Source organism: Myotis myotis, unplaced genomic scaffold, assembly GCF_014108235.1.
Source record: "Myotis myotis isolate mMyoMyo1 unplaced genomic scaffold, mMyoMyo1.p scaffold_m19_p_3, whole genome shotgun sequence".
Taxonomy (NCBI): domain Eukaryota; kingdom Metazoa; phylum Chordata; class Mammalia; order Chiroptera; family Vespertilionidae; genus Myotis; species Myotis myotis.
Genome location: NW_023416335.1, coordinates 125,898,783 through 125,921,316, shown reverse-complemented (window position 1 = coordinate 125,921,316; position 22,534 = coordinate 125,898,783). Strand labels below are relative to the sequence as shown.

Here is a 22,534-nt window from a genome sequence, read left to right as displayed (position 1 = left end):
TTACATGAATTATCAAATTTTATCACTGAATGCTTGCTTCCTGAAGACACTGTTTTTTCTCAGCAAAGATGCTAGAAAATAGGGTTAAAGATCTGTTACATAACACACCTAAAATGCTACTTAGGGGTTGCAAATGATCTTCAAACTCAAAATCCTGGTACTTCCTTGGTTTTCAACTAACACTTTTAACCTGAAGAGTACTTTAGAAATCACTAGGTGATGCCCTCATTGGACAGAAAGAAAGCCAAGCCAAGAGAAACTCAATTGTTTACCTAAGATCATATTAGAGCAGAGGCAGAACCTGAACTCAGGCTTTTGATTCTATATTCAATGATTTCTTTACTTGCTGTGGTATATAGTACTCAAAAACTTAAAACCAAAGTAACCCTGAGGCATAAATCTTATTGAAAATCTCAGAATATCAACTTTCCCTAGATCATTAACATTTTGAAATCATGCGCATAAGAAAATTCAGTTAAGGGAAAGTCAATTTTTATCTTTAATATCAAAATATCTTTTATCTAAAATATAAAAAATATTTTATCTTTCTATTAATAATAATAATAATAGCTAACATATAACCTTTATGACAGGCACCATACTAAGCACTCTATTTACATCATTTAATCCTCACAATAATCCTTTGAATAAAGTCAAAAGGATTGTTCCCATTTAGCCAAAAGAAAAAAAAATAAGGTTAAAGAAGCTAAACAAGTTTTTAACTAAGATCACAAGTGTAATAATGCACAGAGCTAGAATTCCACCTGACTTCAAAACTTGTACTCTTAACATTAAACCATCCACTATGCTACAGCCCCATGCTTCTCAATTTTCCATTTCTGAACCTTTCAAATTTTCATGATGCACATGATTTATTTTTATAACCAGGAATATATTATTTTATTATTATAGCAGACCCGAATTCCTCCTTGATGTTTCCATTTTATGGTATTTTAGTATTTACCTCCATATTTCTAAGTAACATGCATATACAAATAGTTCTTCCTTTTTAAAACTTATACATTTGCCCTGACCAGTTTGGCTCAGTGATAGAGCGTCGGCCTGCAGACTCAAGGGTCCCAGGTTCGATTCCAGTCAAAGGTATGTACCTTGGTTGCAGGCACATACCCAGTAGGGAGTGTGCAGGAGGCAGCTGAATCGATGTTTCTCTCTCATCGATGTTTCTAACTCTCTATCCCTCTCCCTTCCTCTCTGTAAAAAATCAATAAAAAATATATATTTTTAAAACTTATACATTTTATTTTATTGGTCATGTTTCAAAAACATTTCACCAAGCTCAAGATGCATATTCCCCCACCTTAGAGAAATTATAATGCTTTTAAATAAATCCAGGCAATCTTTCCACACAAAGCAAGTGAACGCTAGTGTGATAAACTAGAAGAACTACATCAATGTTGTTTTGTTTATTTGCTTTGCTGAAAAACAATAATGCAATTGGTATTTCATGGTAAAATCCTATATAAATTTCTAAGTATAGTACGCTGCATCTAATAATGAAGAAGTGAAAGAAAAATATTTAAAATAATTATTCTGTGTTGGAATTTATTTGAAATTCACTTTGCTTTTGTGGATTTACATAGAATGTCAAGTCTTTGGGATTAGATAGTACAATGGATTTCTGAAAAGTTTGAATAATTTGTTTACATGATTTACAATATTTGTTAAAAGTTTATTTAAGATTTTAAAATAGGTTTAAAAATACTGTTCTATAATGCAAAATAGAAATTTATCTGTCTTTACAGAAAAAAGAAAGAAAGAATGAAAGAAAGAAAGAAAGAAAGAAAGAAAGAAAGAAAGAAAGAAAGAAAGAAAGGAAGGAAGAAAGAAAGAAACCTATAGAGCCCTGTAATGGAGATCCTGAACAGCACTGCTTTGTATCTTTCAAAGCCTTTCAATAAAAATGTCTCCAAGGCTTAGCTCCATATTAAATTTTTGGTTTTGAATTTCCATGAAATTCCATATTTCTAATTGCTAAGTGCATCCAGCATGATCCTATTTTTGAGCTAACTTGATGAACCCTTTATTCCTAGAACCTAATAAACCTACTCATAATTGTTATTACTGTTTCAGAACCATGACATAGCTTGTCTCTATAATGATCTGTAAAAGATGAGTCTCATGGTGCCACAACTGTATCATATGACCCCCACTCCACTCCTAACTTCAGATGACTAAACCAGCAATGAACACCTGACCCTGAGGAAGCACCTCTGTTGGCTAGTTAGAGACCAATGCATGACCCAACAAGAAAAGATGAGAAGGACATTTCAGATTCTTCTCTTAAAATTTGGGAATTGAGACATTGGGCCAGTTGGTTATGTAAAGGTAGGTGACAAGCAAGTAGAATCATGTGGTCGGGTGCCAATTTGAGGTCTTTATTGAGTAAGCAGCAGCAAAGAAAATGGGTGCAGAGATGCAGACACAAGATGCCAGTGGTACATGAGAGTGTGAGAAAGAGGGAAGAGCTACCTCTAACACCATTCTAGGTCCCACTCTCTAGAGCAGCGGTTCTCAATCTGTGGGTCGCGACCCCTTTGGGGGTCGAATGACCCTTTCACAGGGGTCGCCTAAGCCCATCAGAAAACACATATATAATTACATATTGTTTACAGTAGCAAAATTACAGTTATGAAGTAGCAACGAAAATAATTTTATGGTTGGGGGTCACCATAACATGAGGAACTGTATTAAAGGGTCGTGGCATTAGGAAGGTTGAGAACCACTGCTCTAGAGACCCAAGAGAACAGCAAATCTTATTCTTTGGTCACTTTGAAACTTCACAATAAATTCCCCTTTCAACTTAAACTGATTTGATAAAATTTGTGATCCTTGAAAATAAACATTTATTATGTTGTCCAAGGGTGGCAGATTGCATTCATGCATTTACTATTAATTTCTGTTTCCTTTCCTCCATATTTCTTAGATGAATAGCCTGTGATATTTTTTACTTACTTTGAGTAGTCTGTGCTATTTTTTACTTATTTTAATATTTTTTAATTTTTGCCCGGCCGGCGTGGCTCAGTGGCTGAGCATCAACCTATGAACCAGAAGATCACAGTTTGATTCCCGGTCAGGGCACATGCCTGAGTTGTGGGCTAGATCTCCAGTAGGAGGTGCGCAGGAGGCAGCCAATCAATGATTCTCTATCATCATTGATGTTCCTATCTCGCTCTCCTTCTCCCTTCCTCTCTCAAATCAATAAAAATATATATGGTATATTTAAATACAGATATATTTTTTTTATTGATTAAGGTATTACGAATGTGTCCTTATCCCCCCATTTTCCCCCCACACCCCCAGCCCTGCCCTCACCCTCACCCCGTTGTCTGCGTCCATCGGTTATGCTTATGTGCAGGCATATGGTTGATCTCTCCCCCTTACCCCCACCCTCCCCTACCTTCCCTCTGAGGTTTGAGCATCTGATCGCATCGATGCGTCTCTGTCTCTAGATCTATTTTTGTTCATCACATATATATATTTTTTAATTTTTAAAATATTTTTCATTGATTTCCTTATTTCACAATTAATCATTCCTTCCTATGACTCTCCTGAAATTGAACTAGGTACAGACAGACCTCGGACGTCGTTTCATGGTTATGTTGCCATCTCCCATTTATTAAAAAAAAAAAAAAAAAAAAAAGTTCCGTCATTTCGACGTATGTACATATGTGCTTTATGGGGTTTTTTTTGGTTTTTTTTAATATATTTTATTGATTTTTTTACAGAAAGGAAGAGAGAGAGATAGAAAGCTAGAAACATCAATGAAAGAGAAACATCGATCAGCCGCCTCCCGCACATCTCCCACTGAGGATGTGCCCGCAACCCAGGCACATGACCCTGACCGGAATCGAACCCGGGACCCTTCAGTCCGCAGGCCGACTCTCTATCCACTGAGCCAAACTGGTTTCAGCGCTTTATGTTTTTTATTATTTATTTACTACAAGTAAAGGTCAGGAATTGTTCTCTTTCTTTTAAATTTTTTTTTACTGTCTCACTTCATTACTGCTATGTATGTGCACCATGTGAGTGACATAGGTGCTTATGTAGGTGGGTTCCAACTTACAGCAAAAATCGCGTTACATCACGCCTTAGGAATGGATCTCCGATGTAACCCGAGGACCTACTGTATTCTCTACTGTTCCATTCAGTGGACACTTCTGTCCTTATTTGACTTGAAATTTCTCCAATGTTCATACATACCAGCCTCCACTTGTCACCTGAGTGCTGGACCTATATTTCCACTTGCCTAGTGAACATCTCCTGGGATGTCTACACCTCTAGTTCACTTCCACTTCAAACCTGTTCTTCCTCCTCTATTCTGTACCTTAGTCCATTCCATCATCCTCTCAGCTACCCAAACTACCCACAAGCCAACAAGTCCTTTCAATTCTCTTTTTTTTACTATTTAATCACTGTTTTACTTTTCAGTTACACTTGACAAACAATATTATATTAGTTTCTGATGTACACCCCAGTGATTAGACATTATGTAACTTACTAAGTGATCATCCTGATGAATCTCATACCCTCTGAAACCCTACATAGTTTTTATATTAACTACATTCCCTATGCTGTACTTTACATTCCATGACTATTCTGTAACTACCAATTTGTACTTCTTAATCCCATCACCATTCCACTCATTCCCCCAGCACCCCTTCCATCCAGCAACCATCAAAATGTTCTGTTAACTATGAATCTGTTTCTGTTCTGCTTGTTCATTTATTTGGTTTTTAGATTTAATTGTTGATATGTACTCATTATCATTTTATTGTTCATATTTTATTTTCTTCTTCTTAAAGAAGACCCTTTAGTTAACATTTCTTGTAATACTGGTTTGGTGGTAATAAAATCTTTTAGCTTTTTCTTGTCTGTGAAGCTCTTTATATGTCCTTCCATCGAACTGATAGCTTTGCTGGGTAATCTTGGTTGTAGGTCCTTAGTTGTAGGACTTCTATTCAGCTAGATTTCAGGCAGTTCTGAATGACAGTTATTCTGTAGCTTAGTTATAATTTGATGCAGGTGTGGAAGGATGCAAGTACTGCATTTACCTCTTATTAATTCTATTTCTTAACTTTCTTGAAAAATCAATCTATTCTCCATCCCCAAAGTCACTGACTGAATTCTAGCCTTCATCTTCCCCGGGACTGACAACCAGAGATCCAGAGATTCTGATTCAATGGACAGACCTGGGAATCTTTTCTTTCTTTCTAAAGGATTCCAAATGATTCTAATGTGCAACAATTTTAGGAACTAAAACATTATTACTTTCTTGCTGGTCTCTCCCTTAATGAAACCATTCTCTCTACATAGGCATCAAATAGTCAACATATACTTATTACTGAAAACTACTAAGCATCAAACAGTAAGTTAGTCCCTATACACTAAGAAAAAAACAAAATCCCCACCATAAAGAAGCTCAGTTAAGTAGGGAAGAAGTCAAGTAAACAAATTACAAAAACAATGTAATAAAATTTCTAGACATATGCAATGTAATAGCTACCATATACTAAATGTTTATTGAATGCTGAATACTGTGGTGATTACTTCATGAACATTATTTCATTTAATCCTTCTACAACACTGCTAAAATATACTAGTACATTATCCTCAGTTTACTAATAAATGGGTTAGGTCTCAGAAAGCTTGAAATTTTGCATAAGATCTCACCCTCAGTAATGGAGGAGCACTAAATGATGGTCTAATTCCAAAAGCCCATTTTCTTAATTAGTATAGGGCCGTGGTCAGAAAACCGCGGCTCTTTGGCCCCTTGAGTGTGGCTCTTCCACAAAATACCACGTACTGGCACACACATACAGTGCGATTGAAACTTCGTGGCCCATGCGCAGAAGTCGGTATTTTGTGGAAGAGCCACACTCAAGGGGCCAAAGAGCCGCACGTGGCTCGCGAGCTGCGGTTTGCCGAGCCAGTTTGCCGACCACTGCTATAGGGTGTTTTGAGAGAAGAAAAAAAAAAAACAAGTAACTTGTAGTGTCACTGAACTGAGCAATGTGGACAAGTGACTGAAGGACACTCTGAGCAGAATAAAGAGCTTCTATAGAGGTTTGATGAGGTAACAGGGTATGTTGTGGGAAACGCAATTAGTGAAGATAACAAGGCCAGCATATGTACAGAGATGCATGAAGATGAGTCTGAAATGGAGTTAACAGGACCAGAGCACTAGGTGCATGTGTGCCAAGGTAAAGAATCTGGACATCTTCTCTGGGCACTGAGTAGTCACCAACAGACTTTAAACAGAAGAGTGATTAATTCACCTGACTTACTTTTTATAAAGATTACCTAGGAAAAATATTTTTGAGGGTTTTCCTTATTACAAATTTGATTACTTAAAAACTTTCCATGGCTTCTTATTGTGTATAGTATAAAGTCCAATACCTTTCCTGTCTCATCTCTTATAACTATTCCTATCCCCATGCAGGAATACTCTTGCATTTACTTGGTCCCTGTCTCTAAAATAACGTCTCTCCATCGCTCTTCCTTGCCTCTGTCACTCTTCCAGCTTCTGCAAGGCCTTCAACAATCTCCATTCCCTGTCTCTGCTCCAATTCTCTCTCAGGCCTCTGCCACATAATTACTTTTTCTTTTATACTCAAATATTTCCTGTGGCTCTATTAACATTTATCACATTTCTTTGTGATTATTTAAGTATCTGTCTCTCCCATTAAAACTCAAGAATTTTTTTATCCCTAAGCCCAGCAGAGCAATTAGCACAGAATAAATGTTCAATATGATGAATAAATGTCTACACACACACACACACACACACACACAAATTGAGATTTGGAAAAAAAAGTTAAAACAAAGGAGTGATAAGAAGTGTTCCTTGAAGAAATTTAGAGTGTATAATAATAACAATAATACCAATATTAGCAGCAGCTAACTTTTATAGAGAGCTTACTGTGTGCTGGATACTGTTAAGACCTTTACATGTATTGATTCATTTAGTCCTCACAACAACCCTATGTGAAGGGTACTAGTATTCTGACCATTTTAATGAGACACAAAGAAGTCAAGTAACTTGCCAAAAAGCTACTCAGCTAGTAAATGGGGTGTGGATACTACGCAGGTAGTATGGCTCCAAAGTTCATTCTTAACCACTAAATTATATTCTCTAACTCATACAAAAGATCACTGTGATTAGAAGAGAAAACTTAGTTCTGGCCCTGATAATCTCTTCCTTAACCTTAACATACTGAAAATAAATCTATGCAGAGAAAATTAATCCTACTTTTAAAAATTCATTTCAATAAATAAATAATAATTTAATGAAACTTAAATGTGTAACTAATCTGGGATGCCTTGCTTAGCATCTTAGTTTAGATCAAGGCCTTCTTGCTGTGTGCTCTTGGGGTTCCCTGTGCTTTTCCTTTCTAATATTCAGTTAAGGATTTGACCATATAATTATGTGGTTCTTTCAACAGTTCCTCTCTTGTCCTCTGGACACTAAGCTCCTCAGGGGTTTATGTCTGTTTCACTCAACAATATGTCCACAGCACATAGTAGACCCATAACAGATGTTTGGGGAATATGTTCAAAAGGTCTGCCCTATTCACACCTTTTTTGCAGCTCACATAGCCATCATTCTAATACAAATCATAATTAAAATATTATGCCTATAATATTAAAATCACTTTCTGATCTCTGTCTATACTCTCCTATGGCTTTAATACATCACATGTAACACTGGCAAATTAATCTTCCCAAAACATTCCTTTTAATACTCATTTCAACAAATATTAACTCCTACTATGTGCCTGAAGAAAACCCGAATATATCACCCCAAAATATGCCACTTTGGCATATTGATAATTTTTAACTAAAAGCACTTAAAAAATAGCATATGCAAAAAGGACACTCTGAGCATCTTTTATCTTCCTGAAAGCAGAAGGTAAAACACCCCCTGTACCAATAGGGTAGAAGGCATCCTTATCACCAGAGACAGAATTTGGGGCTGAGAAACCTATAAAAACAAACCTTGTTAAACTCATCCTTATCTTCCTAGTTATTTCTTCACCATTTACTACCCCTTCCCCAGAGCACTGGTCTTGTCAATTCTTCACAAATGTATCATTTCTTTGTCTAAAAGGTCTATACACTTTCTGTTCTGGTCATTTATTTGGGTCTTCATTTTCTTATGAAGGCTCTCATGTACATGTAAAAATGTGTATGCTTTTCTCCTGTTAATCTGTCTTATGTCAGTTTAATTCTTAGGCCCAGCCAAAGGCCCAAAGAAAGTGGAAAAGAACTTTTCCTCCCCTCCGTGCTAAATATATTTCACTGTTTAATAAAATCTTATTGATTTCCTAATGCCTATAAAGTTCAAAATTTCAGTTAGATTTGTGTGTTGAAAGAAACAAGAAGGAAAATCACCCAACTAATGGTCTCTAATACCACTCCCCACTAAAAGGAAAGGACTCCTCAGAGAAATGGTTCATTTCAGTGCGGGGAAAGGGTAAAGGATGAGCTTGAAATACTTTGTTATGCCAGAAAGTAAGGAAGAGCTCAAAAAAAAAAAAAATTATAGAGGCTCAGAGGGAAGGCTGGGGAGAATAGGTCGGTGGGAAGAGATCAACCAAAGAACTTGTTTGCCTATATGCATAACCCATGGATACACACAATAGGGTGGTGAAAGGGGGAGGGGCAGGCTAGAAGGGGTCAATGGAGGAAAAAAAGGGACATATATAATACTTTCAATAATAAAGATTTAATTTTTAAAAATGATAAGGACATGTCAAAGGACACAGGAGCCATCTTAAAAGGGCTCCCACTGAGAGAAGCCAAGATGGCGGCATAGGAAAACACCGGAAATTGCTGCCTCGCACAACCACTTCAAAAACACAACTAAAAGACAAAACGGACATCATCCAGAACCACAGGAAGGCTGGCTGAGTGGAGATTCTACAACTAGAAGGAAAGAGAAAAGCACAGTGAGACTCAGAGGAGGTGCGGAAGTAAACTGCAGAGGTACGGAGGCGCACATGGAAAGGGCTGGCAACTGAGGACACGGTTGTCTTTTTCAATCGGGAGGGAGTCTCAAGCTCCCGACTGCTCTGAACTCCAGTTCCGGGCGAGTCTCTGGGAACCCAGACTCATACAGGGAGAAACTGGACTGTCTGGCATCGGTCAGAACTGGAGGGTGGCTTTCTCTCAGAGGTGCTTGCAGCGATTACCGGGAACTGAGACGTGGGGCCTCTTAGGGTAGGACTGAGGAGAAGCCATAGCTGCTTGCTCTGCCCTGTTGATCCCCTGAGACCCCGCCCCAACCAAGCTGTGCGCAGAGGCTTTTGCATATGAAAGGCCTGGCCCTCTGCAACCTGAAAATTACCTAACAAACTGCAGCTGGGCCAGACAGACCCAGAACTTCCAAAAGAAGGCCCAAGGCCCCACAGCAGCTTGCATTGCTTCACAGCTGGGCCTCATCTGGGCACCTCCAAACCCCAAACAAAGAAGAGGAATCTGCAGATCTCTCCATAGCTCCTGCTGGGTAGCCTCAGGCAGAGGCTAAATTAGCACCTCCTTAGAGATCCAAGAGCCAGTGTACCCAGTGGTCAGAGTGGGACTATCCAGATTACAACTCCTCAGATTCATAAGGGACACACTCGGGGCAGACTCAGTAAGCACCAAAGTCCCACTGAAGCAAGTCCTTCCCCAGAGGGGTGTCTCCAGCACAGAAGTTCTCCCACTGCAGACACAGCTGATTCTCACAGCCAATGGGCCTGGAGGTCAATTCCTCCCAGTGATACCTACAACAATCAAGGCTTAACTACAACAAGACTGTTCACAAAGCCCACAAAGGGGTGCACCAAGAGTGTCCACCTCAGGTAATTGAGGAGGCTGAGCCACTGGGCCCTATAGGACACCTAGCACAGAAAGCCACTCTATCAACACAGGGAAGGATAAAAATATGGAGACAAAGAAACAGGACCAAATGACAGAAATGGAAGAAATCAAACTACTGGATATAGAGTTCAAAACCACACTTATAAGGTTTTTCAAAAATTTTCTAGAAACCGCCGATAAATTTAGTGAGACCCTCAAGAAATCTAGTGAGACCCTTGAGGTTATGAAAAACAACCAACTAGAAATTAAGCATACACTGACTGAAATAAAGAATATTATACAGAGTTCCAACAGCAGACTAGAGCAGGGGTCCTCAAACTACGGCCCGTGGGCCACATGCAAATACAAATATTGTATTTGTTCCCGTTTTGTTTTTACTTCAAAATAAGATATGTGCAGTGTGCATAGGAATTTGTTCATAGTTTTTTTTTAAACTATAGTCCGGCCCTCCAACGGTCTGAGGGACAGTGAACTGGCCCCCTGTCTAAAAAGTTTGAGGACCCCTGGACTAGAGGATTGCAAGAATCTAGTCAAAGATTTGAAATATGAAGAAGCACCCAACCGGAAAAACAAAAAGAAAAAAGAATCCAAAAATATGAAGATAGTGTAAGGAGCCTCTGGGACAACTTCAAGCGTACCAACATCTGAATTATGGGGGTGCCAGAAGAGAGAGAGCAAGATATTGAAAACCTATTTGAAGAAATAATGACAGAAAACTTCCCCTACCTGGTGAAAGAAATAGACTTACAAGTCCAGGAAGCTCAGAGAACCCCAAACAAAAGGAATCCAAAGAGGACCACACCAAGACACATCATAATTAAAATGCCAAGAGCAAAAGACAAAGAGAGAATCTTAAAAACAGCAAGAGAAAAACAGTCAGTTACCTACAAGGGAGTTCCCATATGACTGTCAGCTGATTTCTCAACAGAAACTTTGCAGGCCAGAAGGGAGTGGCAAGAAATGTTCAAAGTGATGAATAGCAAGAACCTACAACCAAGATCACTTTACCCAGCAAAGCTATCATTCAGAATTGAGGGTCAGATAAAGAGCTTCACAGATAAGGAAAAGCTAAAGGAGTTCATCACCACCAAACCAGTATTATATGAAATGCTGAAAGGTATCCTTTAAGAAGAGGAAGAAGAAAAAGGTAAAGATACAAATTATGAACAACAAATACACATCTATCAACAAGTGAATCTGAAAATCAAGTGAATAAATAATCTGATGAACAGAATAAACTGGTGAATATAATAGAATCAGGGGCATAGAAAGGGAGTGGACTGACTATTCTCAGGGGGAAAGGAGTGTGGGGGTGCGGGAAGAGACTGGACAAAAATCGTACACCTATGGATGAGGACAGTGGGGGGGGGGGGTAAGGGCAGAGGGTGGGGTGGGAACCGGGTGGAGGGGAGCTATGGGGGGTGGGGGGGAAGGGGAACAACTGTAATAATCTGAAGAATAAAGATTTAATTTTTTAAAAAAAGGGCTCCCACTGTTCAGATCTGAAATAATTTGAGCATCAAAATGATTAAGTACAATGATGAATATAAACCATAAAAAAATTAAAATTATGAGTTCATACCAATAGAAAAAGAAAGTGGGAGATATGGAGCTGAGAGGGAAGAGAACTTCTAGGGAAGGAAGCTAGGACTAGGAAAGGAGCTAGGAAGAAATGCCAAGAACCAAATTAGTAAATGCAGAAGGAATGCTGAAGTGGGAAAATCATCGTTTTGCCATCACTGTGGTGAAGACTAAATCAGGTGTTAATCAATAATGGATGTGAAGTCTAGGGGAAATTTTGATAAGGAGCAGGATATTTGTATCCTCTCATATGTATTTGCCTATTAGATGCAAAGGAAAAAAGAATAATTATTATCCAGTTGAAAAATTGGGCTACAGCTTGACCTTTGATGAGGTAATTAAAATTAACATCACCTATGAGAGACAGAAAGACATCATGGGCCTCCTGATGTGATAACCTGAGAAAGACACATCTTCTAGGAAACATTCTGACCAAGAATGCATAATTCTGATCTAATCACAAGAAAACATCAGACAAGCCTGGTCAGCGTGGCTCAGTGGTTGAGCATCAACCTATGAACCAGAAGGTCATGATTAGATGCCCAGTCAGGGCACATACCCGGGTTGCAGCCTCGATCCCCAGTGTGGGGTGTTCAGGAGGCAGCCAATCAATGATTCTCTCTCATCATTGATGTTTCTCTCTCTCTCTCCTTCTTCTTTCCTCTCTGAAACCAATAAAGATATATATTTTTTAAAAAAAGAAAGAAAGAAAACATAAGACAAATACAACATGAAGAACATTCTAGGGCAGTGATGGCGAACCTATGACCAAAAAAATGAGTTCGCATGTCACCTCTGACACGCGAACTCATTTTTTTGGTTGATTTTTCTTTGTTAAATGGCATTTAAATATATAAAATAAATATCAAAAATATAAGTCTTTGTTTTACTATGGTTGCAAATATCAAAAAATTTCTATATGTGACACGGCACCAGAGTTAAGTTAGGGTTTTTCAAAATGCTGACACACCGAGCTCAAAAGGTTCGCCATCACTGTTCTAGGGGAAATTAAAAAAAGCAAGGGGGAATCTGTATTCTTCACAAATGTCATAAGTTACAAAGAAATGCTGTGGAAATTTTCCATATTAACAGAGGCTAAAGCATGACAACTAAATATAATATCTAACCCTAACTAGACTCTATACTGGAGAGGGAGAATGCTACAAAGAACTTTATCAGATTAACTGACAAAACTGAAATGATGAATAATAAATGGAATCAATGTAAATTTATGTAGTTCATAACTATACTGTGGTTATGCAAGAAAATAATGCTAATATTCACTTAAGTATTCAGAGGTAAAGGACCATAACTAATCCTGAAATGATTAAGAAAGAAAAAAAATTACAGAGATGGAGAGAGAAAAAACTGAGCAAATAATAAAACAAATAGAATAAAATGTTAAATAACAGGTGAATCTGGATAAAGCGTATACAACTGTTCCTTGTATTATTGTCTTCTTGAAACTCTATAAGTTTATATTAGTTCTAAATAAAAAGTTAAAAATTATATATGTAGTCAACTAGACCTGCACTATCCAATACAATAGCTGCCAGCTACATGAGGCTGTTGAACAATTGAAATATGATTAGTCCAAATTGAGATGCGCTGTTACTGCAAAAAAGAATGTAAAGTATGTAATTGCTAATTTTTATACTGATTACATGTTAAAATATTTTAGATATACCAGGTCAAAGGAAATATATTTTTTAAATAAATTTCACCTCTTTATTTTTACTTTTTTTAAATGTGGCTACTTGCAACTTGAAACTATATATGTGACTCATCTGCATTGGACAGGGCTGAGCTAAACAAAATCTCCAAAATGAGGTATAACACTATTTTTGTAAACTTCTCTCTCAATTTCTTTCTACTCTAAAAATATCTCTCTCTCTAAAAATCACTTGGTTTTAAGCTACCTAAAGATAGGGATTGTGTCTTATTCACTGTTGTGTCCCAGTATTTAGCACATAGCAAGTATCATAAATATTTGTTTATTGAAAGACAATATGCAAAAGAAGGAGTGTGGGCAGGAAGACTGTACTCATTCTCATCTCTGAGTCATTGCTTATACCGTAACTCCTTCCTAGAAGGAAACTTTTCTCTTCCTTTCCTAATCACACGCCTTCAAAAGAAAACCCATTTTCTCATGCCCATTTTCTCCAAGGAGACTTCCCACTAATGCAGGTTCATTTCTGATCTTTCCTCCTCTGTACTACTATAGCCTTCATTCGCTATATCATTTACTTTGGCACTTAATCATATAAGTTCATTGAGTGAGAAGTTATGTCTCATATTTTTTCCTATACTAGTACCTGCCTTCCACAGTAACTAGCATAGTACTAACCATACCAGTTTGAAGTGGGGGAGGGGGAGAGACAAGATGTCAAGAAAAGAGAAATAGATTGGGAGTTCGAAAACTTTGTTTTCACATCAAACTGTGTTGCTTAGATAAATCACTGAATCTCTGTTTCTACTTTCTCATTTTTTAAATCAGAGAGACATAAAAGTCTCCTACTTCTACAATTCTAGAATAATTAAAACCATTTTTCTTTTACAATATTATTGATACAGACCAGTAAAACTACATAGAATACACAAATGTTAAATTACAGTAAGTCAAGAAAGAAAAGCAACAAAGTTTATAAACTGCCTAACGTACTAAATGCTGATCATCTTTCTGGCCATCAGCACTTTAAATTCACATTTCTCTTCAGAGGACTATTAAGCAAAATAATCCATATACACATATTGGAGGGACCTCAATTTTTTTTTTCCAGACCTTTTCAAGCCTCAGAGAGACACCCTTTAGAAAGAGGAGAAGGAGGAAGGGAATCTGACACTAAGTTTTCTATAAAGTACCCTGGGACCTTATTGGTGATGTTCAAAGACTCTGAATTATAACTATACATTGTCTGTTTCTTCTTTCAAAAATTCTATTTAAAGGGCACTATTCAAAAGGAAATTACAACAATTAAAAAAAGTAATCTAAAAACAATGTTAAAGAAATGCAATCTAATGTCAAAGCATTGATACTATTTCAAAGAATCTCTAAATCAGCAACTTTACTTTTAAATCTTCTATCTTAATATCTCTGCTGAGAAGTAAGGTTATCAGGGTGGGATAAAATAAAATAGTTACTACGTTATATAATTTAAAGATTTCAGCCCAACTGGCATGGCTCAACCGTTGAGCATTAATCTATGTACCAAGAGGTCACTGTTTGATTCCCCAGTGGGGGCATGCAAGAGACAGCCACTCAATGATTCTCTCTCATCATTGATATTTCTATCTCTCTCCTTCTCCTTTCCTCGCTGAAATAAAATAAATAAATAAAGATTTCAGTTATACTTGTTAATAAATATCATCTGTGGAGTTACTAAAATATATAGTCTAGATTCTAAACTATTAATAAAATCATAAGATTTCTTTAAGACTTTTATCAAAATGCCCCTATTAAATGCTGGGCATTAACACTGACCCATCTATAAGGTAACAGCTGAACTTCGGCAGGCACTCAACGACTCTCCTAACCTGGTCTGTAGCTACCTCTGGAGTCTCATCTCCCACCAATCCCTGGGCATCATTCCACTTCCTAAACTTAATTGTTCATGTTCCCCCTAATATTACCCACCCTTTTATGACTCCATGTCTTGGCATATATTGAACATTCTGCTAGATATGCCCTTCCCTCTTTTGAGCTTCGAATATGCCTTCCTTCCGGAAGTTTTTCATGACTGCCCCAACACCCTCCTACAAAGTAGCTCCCAGGGCACTCTTCATTCTTCTATTACATAGCACATTAATCACTACTTTTAAATGTCCACTTCCACAAGCAGGCTGTGAATTCTAAATGGAGGGGCCATATCTTATTTAACTGGTTCCCAGCCCCTAGCCTATCACTGGTATTTACTGATACTCAGTATAAGTACACTGGGGGGAAAAAAGTGTAATTAATATGAGAAACAATTCAAACTTTCCTATAAAAGAGTATGTACATTTAACACAGTGTTTCTCAACCAGGAGCAATGTTGCCCCTAAGGGACATTTGGTAAAGTCTTGGAGGTATTTTTAGTTGTCACATAAGGGGAAGAGGATTTGGGGAGTGCTACTGGCATTTAGTGGGTAGAAGCCAGAGATGCTGCTAAACATCTTACACTGTAAAGGACAGCCCCCCAAAACAAAAAATTATCCAGGCACAAATATCAATAGTGCCATGGTCAAGAAACTCAATTGTCAACTGACATTCATATGTGATAATTCCATATCACATCTCAGCAATAACCAGAATAAATTCCAATTTTGCAGTTTCATCTGAAATGTATGCAACAGTTGATGTATATGCACCAACAGTAAAAATTATCTTTATATAACTGTAACGCTTAACAACATTAAGAGTCCTGGAAAGCATCCCATATTTCTGGAAACCAAACTTTATTTTTTTAATATATTTTTATTGATTTCAGAGAGGAAAAGAGAGGAAGAGAGAGATAAACATCAATGATGAGAGAGAATCATTGATCGGCTGTCTCCTGCAAGCTCCACAATGGGCATCGAGCCCACAACCCAGGTATGTGCCCTTGGCCGGAATCGAACCTGGGACTCTTCGAACCTGGGACCCTTCAGTCCGCAGGCCAACACTCTATCCATTGAGCCAAACCGGCTAGGGCTGAAAACTAAACTTTAAAAGAAACCACAGGAAAACTAATTTTTGGTTCTGGAACCATGACAAAAAAAATCTGAGGCATGAGGTAATTCATTCCTCCGGCTCTGATAAAAGGAAAATCATTAAGCACAACAAGTAAATCATGCACAGATGTCTTTACTGTTAAACACAAAAACCTATGGCAAGAGCAAATGGCATACCCTTGCTATTGCCTAAATCACCAGTTTATTAAGATTTAAAAAAAAAAAAAAAATCTCTGACAAAACCAATGCAAAAAAATCATCAAATGTCAATAAAGGGTGGCAGATAAGAAGTTAACTATTTCTACCCCTGACATATGACCAAGTTTCACATGCCTTGAAGATGTCACAAAAGCTATGCCAAAACAAGAATACTCCCTTTGTATATAGTGGTTGACTCCACTGTCTTTGGCACATTGGGTGAATGTCACAAATTCACTAATTTCTTCTGTCTTTTGAATCAGTTATCCTACTCACACAATAACCAACACATGGGTTTAGCACCAACTACAGAAGCATTTACATTTTGTTGCAACCTATTAGTCTCAAAAAGCCATCCAAAACAAACAAAAATTGAGTACAGTAACTAAATAGATTCGGGAAATAGAGTTTATGTCATTATAGGAACTGATTGCTAAACAATACACCTACAGCTTTCCTATGCTCTAATCTCTATCTTAAGTTTTTTTCCAGATTTTTAAATACAGAGAGCACTGGTAGAAAGTGAAGGGGTAAACGTATACCACTGGATCACGCTAACTGCGGATTTATTCTTGGAGAGCACAAAAAAGAGACTGGCTGGGAGAGGAAAATGCATTTTTAATTGGGGAAGAAAAAAAAAAGTTTCCAACAGTGAGTAATGTCTTCTTTCTCAGCTGACTTTGCCAGTAAGTGTGGGTACCAGGATCGGGCCCACGCTAGGCCGGGTTTCGCCACTCTACACTCCAACACGGTCCAGATGCAAACCCGAAGCCCTGCGTGACAGGTGCGCGTGGGGTAAAGGTGGGGGTCACCGCGGTCGCGGAGAGTGGGGTTCGCGCTCAGCAAGCCGCCGCGCCCTCCCGCGGGGCGACCTCCGGCCCGGCAGGCGGTCCGCAGGCACGAACTCCACCCGCACGCCCAGTCTGGGATCCGGAGGAACGCGGTACCACACCCTCCCGCCCGCCGCCTCTCGCACTGACAGCCCCGCGCCGCAGCGGGGCGCCGGGCCTGGGCGCGCGGGGCCGCGGAGGACCGGGCTCCAGGCCCCGGGCTCCGGCCTGCCGCCCGCTGCCGCCCCGGACGCCCTCCCTGCCCCCACGGCCTGACCCCGGGCGGACGACCGCGGCCTAATCGCCTCCCGGGCGGCAGGGCCTAGAGGAGGAGGGAGCCCGCGCCGCCCGCTCGGCTGCTCAGCGCGGCGGCGGCGCCACCCGCAGCCCCGGGCTCGGGACCGCCCGCTCACGTGCCGCCGGGAAGACGGTTTCCCCCTCTTACCCTCTGCAAAATCCTCCTTAACATGGTTTAAGCAGCCCGGCGCGCCGCGGTGGCTCTCCGGACCCACGCCGGGCCACTGCCTACTCGAGGGTGAGCGCGAGGAAGGAACTTAGCCAGGAGGGGACCCAGAAGGAGGTCGGGACGAGGCGGTGGCGGCCCCTGGAGCGGCCCGGATTTCCCCGCAGGCGGCGAGAGGGAGCGCGCGTGAGCCAGCGACGAGGCAGCCGCCGAGCGTCCGCCCGCCGCCGGGCCGCCCCCGTAAACTGACAGCTGGGCGGGGCCGCCCGACAACGCCCCGCCCTCCCGGCCTGTCCATCCGCGGGGGGCGGGGCTGGAAGGGGCCTGGCCAGGCCTCGCACCAATCGGAAGCGGTGTGGCGTGAGCGACTGCGTGACGGACAGGCGGCAGGATCCGGGCCGCCGCTCCTTCCGGTGGTCGGGAGAAACGGTGGTGGCCGAGCGCTCCCTCGGGCTCCGTCCGAGGCCGCGCCCGCGCTCCCACCACGTGCCGGCTAGGGAGGCGGGCGGGGAGCCTGGGGCCCCGTGCGGGGGTCCCTGGCCGGGCCCGGAGGAGGAGGCTCCGGGATGGGTGCCCGGCTACGGCGCCGCAGGCGGTTCTGTAAACTTGTCAATGTGACCCTGGCCTGGAGGAGAACGGACTGGATTCTTATTTCTGCCGGAGGCGCCGGGGTGGAAGCAAAGGAGAGAATCGCTGTGGAACTTGGGTGCCCTTGACCGACTCCTGGTTTCTTATCCCTACTTCCTTCCTGCTTCAGAAAGTAACGAATCGGGAGAAAGGGTAGGGAGAAACTGGAATTGTAGTTAGCAAAGAGAAGTTCGGGTGTTTTGGGGGGGAGTTTTTTTTTTGTGTGTTTTTTTTTGAGGGGGAAGGGGGATTATAGCAACATTATTTAATGGACTGATGTCGCTAACATGTTGCACTTTATCTTTCTGAAGCCCATGTTTAGCCCATTCTAAGAAAGTTTAAACCCTATTCTGATAATAGATATATGAAGGGAATTGGCATTAATATGTCTGCTTTATAGATTAAGAAAAAATAATAAGGTCACAGATAACGTGTCAAAACAAGGACGTGGACTTAAGACTGGAACGATGTCATTATTTAAAGTGAAAAATCACAACTTCAGAGTCCCACCATTCTGCTAGTATTCACAATCTAAGAGGTTTGACTTTACAGGGAACTGGAGGGAATAATGTAATTTACCTAGGAAGTGGGGGGGCTGAAATCTACAAAGCAATGATTGGACTGCTTATTGGAAAGTATTTATAGACTTTCGAGAAGATGCAACAAATAAACAAATATTGCTCTCAAATGAGTTAATGTAAAAGTGTTTTGTAAAGTGTAAAATATTATATGACGTAACATGTTTCTATCCCAAATGTTCTATTTTTTCTCTGTGCCTATAGTGAAGCAAAAGAGTCATGCCTGCAACTAATATATTATTAATCACTATTGATAATAGAACACTTAAGTACTTCCAGGCAAACAGAGCAAAATGCACACTTTTCCATCTTTCCAGACACAGGTGCATTATTTTCATACAATATGGGAAATATTTGCACCGACTAAGGTGATAAAACTGTGTGATATAATAAATACATATTTGGTGTCTGCCCCAAGTTCCTGACACAGAGCTTCTAAAACCTTTGTAATTTCCTCACTATTAGGGTGCTAGGAGCATCTTTCATTCTAATATTTGACCTTTGACCCTGGTTCCTGACACCAGAGCTTCTAAGATCCTTGAAATCCTCAGAGTGATAATTATCTTTTTTTATGCTAATGAATGACTTCTGGCCTGGGCTCCCTAATAGCTTTAGGATTGGGGTTCATCTCCAGAAAGACCTAGGCATGATTAGAAGGTTTAAATTTTCAGCCCGGCTGGCGTGGCTCAGTGGTTGAGCATTGACCTATGAACCAGGAGGTCAGAGTTTGATTCCTGGTCAGGACTCATACCCAGGTTGCCAGCTTGATCCCCAGTGTGGGGCATGCAGGAGGCAGCCTATCAGTGATTCTCTCTCATCATTGATCTTTCTATCTCCCTTCCTCTCTGAAATCAATAAAAATATATTTTTAAAAAAGAAGGTTTAAATTTTCAGACCCACCCCCTCCACTTACAGGAGGGAAGAGGGGCTGGAAGAACTCATCACTAATAGGCAATAAATTATGCCTATGTAATGGAATTTCCATTAAAAAATAAGAATAATAATAATAAACCTAAACAATGAGGTTTGGAGAACTTCCAAGTTGGTGAAGCCATCAAGGTACTGGGAGAATGATGTGCCTGGAGAGAAAAGAGAAGCTCTGAGTCCCTTGCTTCATAACTTGCCCTATGCGTCTCTCCTATTTAAGCTGCCCCTGAGTTGTAACCTTTATAATAAACTGGTAATAGTAAGTGAAGCATTTCTCTGAGTTCTTTGAGCTGTTATAAAAAATTATTGAACCTGAGGATGGTGTTGTGGGAACCCCCAAATTATAGTCAGTTGGTAAGAGAAAAGGTGACAACTTGGGACTTTTGACTGGTGTCTGAAGTGGAGGGTGTTCTTGTGGGACTGAGTGAGCCCTTAGTCCGTGGAGTCTGTGCTAACTCTGGGTAGTTAGTGCCAGAATTGAACTGAATTGTAGGACACCCAGTTGGTGTCCGAAAATTGGAGAATTGCTTGGTGTGGATTAAAACCCCATACATTTGGTGTCAAAAGTATTGTAAATAGAGAAAGAAAACACTTTTTTTCATTTAAAATGATATTTGTTTCTCTTTTTTATTTGTTTTTCAAAAATTAATTTTGTTTAAAGCTGCTTATAATGTCACAAGCTAAGACCATCTTTACTGGAATTCTCCTATGGGACCTTCTAATAGACTCTCATCTTAGCAACTGGGTTATTAAAAAATCTGTGTGCTCCCCTGTGTTAACATAAGAAACACCCAAATCTGTAAAGAATTTTTATGAGTTTGAGTCAAACTGTTGACAATTGCCAGGAAGCAGAATCTCAACATATTGAGATAATGCTCTGGAGAATGGTGGTTTTTCACCTTGTTTTATACATTACAATCAAAAGAGGAGATGTAAGTGGATTACATGAATGCCATTACTGATAGATTAGGGAGGTGGGAGAAAGCAATGTGGGGAAATCTCTAGGACTGAATAAAAAGTAAAGTGATAGATACATACTTCTTTTACATAGGTGGGTATAGGATAGTTAACAGTCAACAATTAAGATAACAATAACAATGAGGGAATTTGTGGTCTCTGCCCTGGCACCCTGCACATTGGTTGTGCCCTGGGAGTCTGGGAAAAGAGAAGTTAACAAGTTACCCTGACATTCTACAGGTATGTTACCTTAGATGCAAAAAGAAATAAGTTCAGTAAAGACGAAGTTCATCTTTTTCAGGGAAGATACTGGCCTAGGACATGACTACCCACTATACTGGTAAACTGCTTTTCAAGTAAAAGGTTTTAATTTCAGACCATCCTTTGTGGTTACTTTAGGTCTCTTAGTTTGCAAGGCCGCCACACAGGCCTTCCCTGAGTTAGGTTAGCTTGCGGCCCCTTTTCGTCCACACCTGCAATTTATGATAACTCCATCACTGGAATAATTTGCTAGAGAACTTGATTACTGCAAAAGAAAATAAGCAGTGGGTGTGAAAATACCCTTCACTAATCTAGCAGCTTCCCACATATAACAGGTCTTTTACCCTATCTGGCCACTATATCCTATTCCTTCAGCTCTCTTATACCAATGTTCCATCAGTTCTTTGACCTCACCAAGACCTCCAGTCCACTGGATACTCTTACTTTCTTACTATCACCCATTTCCCTAGGGTCCTCATTTCCATCAAAATCTAGTTTTGTATGATCCAACTTTATAATCCCCCCACCTTTGTAAATTTATTTAACTTCTTCACCTCTCTCTTCCTCTGTTGTTTTCATCTAGCAGAAGCCAAACCCAACTATCCACCTACTCTGTGCTTAATATCACTAGAGACGCACATATACAACTGGGGCAGTTGGGCTCATTTTTCATTACCAGTATAGCCACAGACCTAAGGGAGGAGCTCAGCACAGTCCAGCAGCAGTCCTGTTACACTCTCCTCCTGTCTTCTTTCCCTAGATCACCAAAATGGCCTGCACACTTACAGTTGTTTCACTTTTACCTTGCATTTTCTTTTTTAACCCACTCTAGTCAAACCTTCTCACCTACACCAATGAGACTGCTCATGTTAGGATCATAAATGACCTACATGTTGCTTAATCCAGTGACAACTTTATTGTTTTTTTACTTTGATTCTCATTTACACTCAAAATAGTAGACCACCCTCTCCTTGAATTATTTTATTCTCTTGGCTTCCTTGACAATACACTTTGTTTTTTCTCCTCAATGACCATTCCTTCTCAGACTCATTTGATAACTTCTCTACTGTCTATCTGTTTTCTTAAATTTATTGGAGTCCATTGGTTAATAAAATTATATAGATTTCAATTGTAAAATTCTATGGTATATCCTCTGTATATTGAATTGTGTGTTTGCCACCCAAAGTCAGATCTCCTTCCATTACCATATATTTGAACCCCTTCACCCTTTACTACCTCCCCCACACTCTCCTTTCCCTCTGGTAACCACCATATTGTTGTCTGTGTCTATGAGTTTTTGTTTGTTTGTTCATTTGTTCCTTTCAGTTTTATATCCTACACTAGAGGCCCGGTGCACAAAAATTTGTGCACTCAGGTGGGTGGGGAGGATCCCTCAGCCCGGCCTGTGCCCTCTCACAGTCTGGGAACCCTCGGGGGATGACCACTTGCTGGCTTAGGTCTGCTCCCCAGGGGATTGGGCCTAAGATGGCAATCAGACATCCCTCTGGCAGCCCTGCAGACCTCAGGGGATGTCCACTTGA

At 40.1% G+C, this 22,534-nt stretch overlaps 1 protein-coding gene across 3 annotated transcripts in view; it reads right to left on the bottom strand.

Moving 5' to 3' along the window:
* Positions 1–17,874, bottom strand: part of EEA1 (early endosome antigen 1) — a 168,130-nt gene extending 150,256 nt beyond the window's left edge. For all 3 annotated transcript variants that reach the window (XM_036297328.1, XM_036297331.1, XM_036297329.1), the window contains exon 1: positions 17,626–17,874. In XM_036297328.1, the coding sequence (XP_036153221.1) occupies positions 17,626–17,649 (24 nt within the window). In that variant the 5' untranslated portion in view covers positions 17,650–17,874. The remainder of the gene's footprint in view (positions 1–17,625) is intronic.
* Positions 17,875–22,534: the final 4,660 nt, after the last annotated feature.